The sequence below is a fragment of the Arachis duranensis genome, chromosome 3 (assembly GCF_000817695.3).
Source record: "Arachis duranensis cultivar V14167 chromosome 3, aradu.V14167.gnm2.J7QH, whole genome shotgun sequence".
Taxonomy (NCBI): domain Eukaryota; kingdom Viridiplantae; phylum Streptophyta; class Magnoliopsida; order Fabales; family Fabaceae; genus Arachis; species Arachis duranensis.
Genome location: NC_029774.3, coordinates 47,315,689 through 47,323,825, shown reverse-complemented (window position 1 = coordinate 47,323,825; position 8,137 = coordinate 47,315,689). Strand labels below are relative to the sequence as shown.

The window sequence follows — 8,137 nt, the reverse complement described above, 5'->3', positions numbered from 1 at the left end:
GAATATTTTTATCTCATCTTTTTATCAGGTTCAATATCTTTTTATTTTGACTTCTCTTAATTGTTGATCATTGATGTTACTTATTTGACTTATGACATTTTATATTTGGATTGATTTTATTTTATTAATAAAATTGAGATATTTCAGACTTATATGTCACTGATGCTTGGGCTCTATCCAAATTATTTTCATTCAAGTAGATTTTATTCCCTTTTGGCTTTGGTTGATTAATTGGTAACTCTTGAGTTATCAAACTCATTGTTGACTGAAAATTGGAATTCTTCAAGAATTAATTCGAAATCCAATAACTCTAACTTTTTCCAAGGAAAGACTGGGATTTGAGGATTCGAATTAATTAATTCACTTAACTTACCTTCATAGTTAGAGGTTAACAAAGTGGGAGAAAAATTCAATTCTCATCACAATTGATAAGGATAACTAGGATAGGACTTCCAGTTCTCGTATCTTGCCAAGAGTTTATTTTATAGTTGTTTATTTATTTTAATTGTCATTTGAATTACTTGTCATACTTTTTCCTTATTTCCAAAACCCCCAATTTTACCTTTTTCATAGTCAATAATAAGAACATACCTCCCTGCAATTCCTTGAGAAGACGACCCGAGGTTTAAATACTTCGGTTATCAATTTATTTAGGGGTTTGTTACTTGTGACAACCAAAACATTTGTACGAAGGGATTCTTGTTGGTTTAGAATCTACACTTTCAACGCAATTTTATAAAATTCTTTACTAGCAAAAATCTTAACGTCATCCACCATCAAAGATAAAACTACTCTAAAAAGTGATTATTAATTCTATTGTAAATACACTAATATCTTCAAGTATATTCAAGACTCAATCTATTAAAAATTTGCTTAAAATCCTTGCTAACTTAAGTATCAGAGTTCCTTGCAGGTACCACCCCCACCTCCTCACGAGGAACTCAGACTGAGGCATCTCAGTACCAATCAGAAGTCGAATGCTTCCCAAAAGGAATTTGGGCTTCACGTTCAGACCCAAAAGCAATCCAGTTTTAGGTAACTCTCAGAACATATGCTTTAAGAAAGTTTAATCATTTTTAACCCAGAAAAAAAAATTATTTACAAATGGTAAGTTTTAAAATATTTCTTTCCGTGTAATTTATTTTTTAAATTAAAATTATCAATTTTAAAAATAATATATTTTTAACAATTACCCATTATTTTTTAAAAAAATATATATTTTTTGAAAAAAAAACTTCTCTTATAATTTTAAAAATAGGTCATTTGAGCGTATCTAAAATTCTAAATGGATTCTTGAATGAGTCTCTCAAAAGTCTATTGTAAATAAATAAATTTTTGTGCTATGTTTTCGAAATTTGAAGTTCTATTACTGTCATGTTATCCGATTAAAGAATCTCTTTCTAATGGAACAATTATAAAACTTTTTAAAAGAAATACTGAATTTTATATATATATAAAGATACAGTTCTATTATATCCAAAGGGAGTTAATGTAAGCATCAACTTGTCAGACACATCAGCATCCCTTCCAAACTTTTATTCCATTATCTGCAACTTGCAGTACGACTACTGTTTCCTCCAATCTTACTCGGCAGTACATTCATTCTGTGTCATGAGTAAGAACATTCAAGTAAACAACTAAATATTTTCTCCTCTACTAATACTATGAATTAAAAGTTGGTGAATTTCTTTTCTTTCAAACTTTCCACAGTCTCCTTGAGGCTCACTTCCAAAGGAATAAATTGAAGTCCCAAGCTTTTTGCCTTTTCTTTCGAAACTTGATATGTTGGCACATACGGCTTATCATCGGCGGGCCTGATGACAATGATGATAATGTGAAAATGGTATATGAAAAATCAACACAAGAAAAATTAGGATTTAAATTTTGTGAATGTACAACAATGGAAGTGGAAAAAAATATCATATAAAACATATATGTAATCAATTAAGGAGTTTTGTATGAATAGTATGCAAATTAGAAAATTCTTTTAAATATAAATTAGTTACTAAGGTGTGTTTTTCAAGAAAAAAGAGAAGTGAGATACAGATTCTTCAGCTTGCATAATAAAGAACATGCTAAGAAAAGAAAATAAATGAATGCTTAGAGATTAGAGTTATAACACCACCATTGAGAGTTGAGATTCTGCCTGCTGAATGACTAACAGTAATACCACAAATCACATCACCTACAAATTTTAAATTTAAATTTGAAGCAATGTTGAATTAAAGCAAGAGAGTGCTACACCCCAGACAAGAAAAAGAAAACAGCTATAAGTAAACAACTGAAAAGTACATGTTCATTACCATATCAGAACTTACAGATAGAATAGATCTGATAAGAATGAAATTTATACGAGGTATCCTATGCCCATGCTTGACAACTAACTTCATTATTCTCACATACAAAGTTCATAAAACCTAAATCCAGCAACATTTTAATTTCCAAATTAATCCTTTATTCGGAAATACAAAGGCCCTTTAGAACACACAGCTCTTCATTTGGACTGAGATATTCAGTCGTTAAATTATCACTACAAGAATTACGAGTTGTACTAGTTTTTCTACTTCTGAAACTTCTACACCAGATTTCCTAGACTTTTTCAATTGCATTTTGAATGACAGTAAATAAACACTATATTGAAATCAATGATGAATCCTTTAAGTAGATTTGAGTTTTCAAACGAACAATGAAAGTATCAAAAGCAATTAATTCAGGAAACAGGGATTATATGCATTCTTGAAGGTAATCAAATAATTAAACTTACTCCTCTGGAAGGGATAACGTTGGGTATAAATCACGTAAAAGTTTCACAATCCCTGAGAAATGTTCTACTCTCTCTACCATGCAATATCTCCCACTAGCTGAAGGAATTTCATAAGCCTGGATATGAGCATTTGCAACATCTTTCACACTGACCCATCCAAAAGTAGCATTTGGAAATGTCTGTGCACCTGCATCAAGGATGTTAATGATTTTCTTCTATTCAGCACATGGAAAGGTCTTATCAATTGGAAAACCAAAAATAACTGAATCACACGAACAACTAATATTCATAAAAGGCAACCCGATGTACAATCTCACTTTAGTGGAGGGTTCGGGAAAGGGCCACACCCAACGGTATAATGTACCCGGCCTAATTTGAGGTCACACAAAGACAACTCAACCATAAAGTAACGAAATAAATAAACATCTCAAATACGTGGATATTCTTATTTTCTCAATCTTTGTTGTCTTACTCTGCAACTTTTAGTTGCTATGCATCTAATTCAATCAATTAGATAATCATAGACAGAACATATTGTCAACAAAGTCAACAAATATTTCGATTAAATTCACACATTATATATTGTACTTTTATTTCCCTCCTTTAGTATTTCAATTTTCATTTCCATATGCAGAAAACAGAATTTTAAAAATTACCATTAACCACATTCAAAACTCCAGCAGCACTTGTGTTAAGAACTGGTTGCAAAAGAGGTCCAATCACCATTGCTGGGTTAATAGTAACCAAGGGGATGTTGTTTTCTTTTGCAAATTTCCAGGCAGCATCTTCAGCCAATGTCTTTGAAAGCACATACCAGTACCATGACTGAAAACACAAATAGAAAATGGTATGTGTAAGCCAGAAAAAGAAAGGGAAAATGGGAAAGCAAATTGCACTGCAGAGTCTCAAATTTACAAGGAATTGAGCTTATTCATATGAAACAAAATCAAGTTAACAACACATGAAACTAATTCCACTACTTCTACTAATTTGGCCTAATTAATATGATAACAATTTTGGGGACATGGCACATACCTTCGACTCCTTACAGAGTTCTAGATCGGAAAACCAAGTCTCATCAACTACTACCTCAGGAGTTAGAGGCCTTCCATTAAATGTAACTGCAGCCATTGAAGAGGTCAAAACGACGCGCTTCACCGACTGCGATTTCACACATGCTTGAAGAACATTGAGGGTTCCGTTAACTGCTGGATCCAAAAACTCAGCCTGAAGAAACAAAAAGAAATGCAACGTCATGAAGAGGAGATAAGAATAAATGACACAGATGAAATGTATAACAGAACGAATCGAACCGAACCTGTGGATCATTGACATCATGATAAAAGGGAGATGCAGTATGAAAGACACCATCACAACCTTGAACTGCAGAATCGAACGAACCTTCTTCTAGAAGATTTGCCTTGAACAGCTGTAGTCTCTCTTTGGCGCCCTCAAGCTTAGTTAAGTGCTCTACCTTTCTCGGATCATCTGCATGTTTTTAAGAGAAACACATTTAAAGAGATAAATATATAAATAAATAAAAAGAATTGATGGTAGAGTAAGAGTAACAGACTTGTGTCACGAACAGTGGCCCTGACAGTGTAACCGCGATTAAGAAGAAACTTGACGATCCATGAAGCAATGTAACCTGAAGCTCCGGTGACACACACCACCTTGCCGACGCTGCTGCTCATTCTTCAATATTCTCTTCGCTACTTTGTTGCTTGCTCTTTATGAGTTGCATTCACTTGCGTTCTTTATACAGATACAAATTCTAAATCTACTTTACGACTTCACAACTAAACATGACGCATGCGCTTACATGTCTCTCACGAATGCAGATAGCCATTAACAGTCCTAAGCACTTGTTACAGTTCAAAATTCAATGAATAAGGGTGAGTTCGTGTTAAATCATTCATATAGATTTTTCGAAAATAGGAACAGGAATCCATCTTTCATAAATGTAAGAGGAAATTACATCTTCCTCCTCTAAGATACTTTAACATAATATGACTATTTTTAACATGACAGATGACACATGCCTCGTGTGAAATATCCAATTTACCCTTTCCCTTAAAAGTATTCTACTGTTCTTTTATCTTCCAGTAATGTCTCATTCGGTCATTGTCTGACAAGTTACAGATAAACAAAGGAAAAGGACACTGACAAGAGAAGGCAAAGAAAAGAGAACTATCAAATCCGGACTGGAACGACCCGAGAAGTTCGACCAAAAATCCGGTGAATTAAATTCTGAATTGGTCCAGGTTAAGCGGTCAAACTGAATTGAACCGGATCTATATATTGACCCGACGGATCGACGACTTCAGCGCGCTTCCATGGTGCATGTGCACTGGATCACTACAGGAGCCAACTTTTTGAATTAATCCAAAAAATTGACCCAAAGAATGCTCGAATCTGGGACCTTCAGAAAACATTCACATTAGTTTTTGTTACCAATGCATCCATCATAATAATTACTAAAGAATATATATATAAATTAAAGCAATGAAATTTAAATAATACAAAATATTATTTNNNNATAATATATCAAAGTTAAATTCATATTTTTATTATTCAAATTTTAATTTTATCATAATTGTATATATTTATTTAATTATTATTGAGTCAAAAAGTTTGCCTAATGGGATATTGATTGAACTATCAATTGAGTAATCTTATAATTTAGTCAGATCAATTATCAATTTAATTCTGATAAGTGATAACTACTAATAACTAAAATACAATTGAAGCTGAAATATATACTTGCATCAAATTATACTAATTATAACAAACGCTAGACAACGAAGCAAGGATAAATTGTTTAGCATAAAAAAACAAAAACAAAAAAGAATTTAAAATTTGAGTAACACTCTCAATACAGCACACACTATATTTCTAGCAAGGAGTGCTTTGCAAGACGGCCCTAAAAATACAGCACACACCATATCCTAGCTAATGTTGGGTTATGTTGTTCAGTTTTATTTGTTGTGTTAATGTTAGGATTAATTATTTTGTTGCTCTCTATAGTTTTGCGAAATTTTCAATTAGATCTATATACTTTTTTTCCTTTCAATTGGGTTTTTATATGTTATTTTTTTTAAATTTTGTCCTTATTAACGTTAAACGTCAAAAATATGTTAGTGAATCGTGAAATTACTTGTATACCCTTAGGCACCTAATTGAAAAGAAAAAAGTATAGGGACCTAATTGAAAATTCGATAAAACTATAAATATTCAATTAAAGATATTCCTATAATCCCTATTTAATGATTCTACAACATTATAATACCATACAATAATCTTTAAATAATAAAAATTATTCTTAAACAAAATATATTTATATAATGAACCTTAAGTATTAGAATGATCATAATTTTGAGTATTCATACATCTTGATCTTACATTAAAGTAAACCTACTCATTAAAATATGCATGAGACCACTTAGAGTTTACTATTAATAAACTACAAAAAACCAAAATATTATATCCTATAAAGGTATCTTTTAGTAAAAGACATCATTAATCAACCATATGTCTTCAATTTTCAAAACTCCATCTTTGTCAATAAACCATCATGATAAACATCTCAATCTTCATTTACACCTCTAAAATTATCCTGCATAATTATATAAAAAAATAATTATGATTTGAACAAAGTGCAACAAGAAAAAGAATAATTATCCTAATCTTCTATTGGATTGAATTATACCAAGTGCAGCAAATAAAAAATTACAGCAAACAAATTAGCTAAAAATAGAATTATAAAAATCAATTGTGCAAAATAGAATTGTAGAAAATAGAGTTGTAGTAAACAGAAGTTCAGAAAACAAAATTACCTAGATTATATTAGTTTCATTTAAACATAGTTGCAGTAAATAGAAGTTTAATTATTATAACCAAAAAGAACATTCCTTAGTGCTATAGATATAAGTCAGGGATATTAAACAAAGGGTAAAAACATACTTGCAGTGCACACTCATTGATTCTTGTATATTAAAAGACTCGTTCCTTTGCTTCAAAATAGGATATTCACCAAAGTCTGAGCCACCGAATTCTTCAAATCTACTTATATTTTTCTCATAGATATAAGTTAAATTCTTAAGAACTGGTGAAGGTGTGGGTGACTTTGGCATCAGCTCAATAGCTTCTTCCACAAGAAGGTAACATACCAGGCATGCTGCACATAAACAACTCAGAAATATACATAATTAGCCTAGATCTATATTATCCCTCATCCTTTGCATCATCATAAATTACTGAAGTTTGAAGAACTGACACAAGCAGGGATAATAGCTGCAATTCCAAATTATTTAAACACAAAATTTTCTATAAATTCTTACAGCACACAAAAATTGTAAAATAAGACTTATGCAATGGCTGGTATACTTTGGGTCATAAATATTCTTAAATTAAAAGAACATTTTTAAATTTATAAATCATAACCATGTTCTAGCAACACATGCAGAATTCAATAATGCAATCTATTTCTGTCCGGATCCACCAATGGCATTATTTACCGTTCACATATAGCAAATGCTTTCACAAAAATACTACCCAACCAATGTATCCACAACCATAATGCAGGGGATAATAGTGTAACACACTACATCTGACTAGTTTCCTTCCCACATGCCACCTGCTCCCTTCATCTCCTCCGATCCAACAGTTGAAAAACTAAAACAAAATTCAATCATCACCTGTTGTTGCAGAACCAGTCCAGACAGCAAAATGGAGTCGAGGAGCGGCAACTCGAGACAAGGCACCCGAGGCGCGGTGAGACACGGAACGAGGGGATGCAATAGGCAAGGCGGACGAGCGGAGCAGAACACAGCACCCGTGGGCGACGCAGAGGGACGACGACCTTCCAGCGACGGACGACAACGATGCCATGGAAGACGGCAGCAGAGTGCGACGGAGGAGAAATCCAATTGGAAACTTAGGAGAATAACTTAGGGGTAGTTAGAGTTCTCTGATTTTAGGGGACAAAATATAAAGGGTATTTTTGGTATTTCAAAAACATAGAGATGTTTTTAATTAGGTTTTTTAACTAAATTATGAGATATTCGATTTTTTGATGGAATATTCTGTTATTTCAAATGGTTTTATGACGGTAGGGACTAAATTGAAAAAACAATTAACGTACAGGGACTCAATTGAAAGGAAAAAAAGTATAGGGACCTAATTAAAAATTTTGCGAAACTATAGAACCAACAGAGTAATTAAACCTTAATGTTATTTGAAAGTTAAACCAATTCTAATCAATATCACATATTAAATTATTTGTACGTATCATTATTTGCTTTTTTATCTTTAAATTTAAAAGTGATTAACTCGCTTGGATATCATCTTTTTTCATTTTAAAACAAAAGATTC

The 8,137-nt window shown here is 32.1% G+C and overlaps 2 protein-coding genes across 3 annotated transcripts; both read right to left on the bottom strand.

The window, feature by feature from the left end:
* Positions 1 to 1,492: 1,492 nt before the first annotated feature.
* On the bottom strand, positions 1,493 to 4,717 carry LOC107479125 (phenylacetaldehyde reductase). 2 transcript variants are annotated; one of them, XR_002372258.2, is made up of 7 exons: positions 4,338 to 4,717; positions 4,083 to 4,252; positions 3,800 to 3,991; positions 3,421 to 3,589; positions 2,765 to 2,951; positions 2,126 to 2,185; positions 1,679 to 1,814 (listed from the first exon to the last, which is right to left on the bottom strand). XR_002372258.2 is itself a non-coding variant. In XM_016099271.3 (6 exons), exons 1-6 carry the CDS (start codon positions 4,456 to 4,458, stop codon positions 1,670 to 1,672), a joined length of 984 nt encoding a protein of 327 aa, XP_015954757.1. In that variant the 5' UTR covers positions 4,459 to 4,713; the 3' UTR covers positions 1,493 to 1,669. The 2 variants fall into 2 exon arrangements, 1 of the variants encoding a protein (XP_015954757.1); XM_016099271.3 differs by lacking the exon at positions 2,126 to 2,185 and having other exon boundaries at positions 1,493 to 1,814; positions 4,338 to 4,713.
* A 1,582-nt stretch (positions 4,718 to 6,299) lies between these two features.
* Positions 6,300 to 7,699, bottom strand: LOC127745491 (probable hexosyltransferase MUCI70). Its single transcript, XM_052258258.1, has 3 exons — positions 7,462 to 7,699; positions 6,728 to 6,941; positions 6,300 to 6,380 (listed from the first exon to the last, which is right to left on the bottom strand). Exons 1-3 carry the CDS (start codon positions 7,652 to 7,654, stop codon positions 6,362 to 6,364), a joined length of 426 nt encoding a protein of 141 aa, XP_052114218.1. The 5' UTR covers positions 7,655 to 7,699; the 3' UTR covers positions 6,300 to 6,361.
* Between the last annotated feature and the right edge of the window lie 438 nt (positions 7,700 to 8,137).

What these genes read in the sequence shown, in the direction of transcription:
- LOC107479125 (XM_016099271.3), bottom strand. Translation starts at nt 4,458, where the DNA reads ATGAGCAGCAGCGTCGGCAAGGTGGTGTGTGTCACCGGAGCTTCAGGT. An exon ending in AACTCTGTAAGGAGTCGAAG is followed by an intron (nt 3,590 to 3,799) that starts GTATGTGCCATG and finishes TTGTGTTTTCAG; the next exon opens with TCATGGTACTGGTATGTGCT. An exon ending in AGTTTTGAATGTGGTTAATG is followed by an intron (nt 2,952 to 3,420) that starts GTAATTTTTAAA and finishes TCCTTGATGCAG; the next exon opens with GTGCACAGACATTTCCAAAT.
- LOC127745491 (XM_052258258.1), bottom strand. Translation starts at nt 7,654, where the DNA reads ATGGCATCGTTGTCGTCCGTCGCTGGAAGGTCGTCGTCCCTCTGCGTC. An exon ending in GACTGGTTCTGCAACAACAG is followed by an intron (nt 6,942 to 7,461) that starts GTGATGATTGAA and finishes GTTTATGTGCAG; the next exon opens with CATGCCTGGTATGTTACCTT.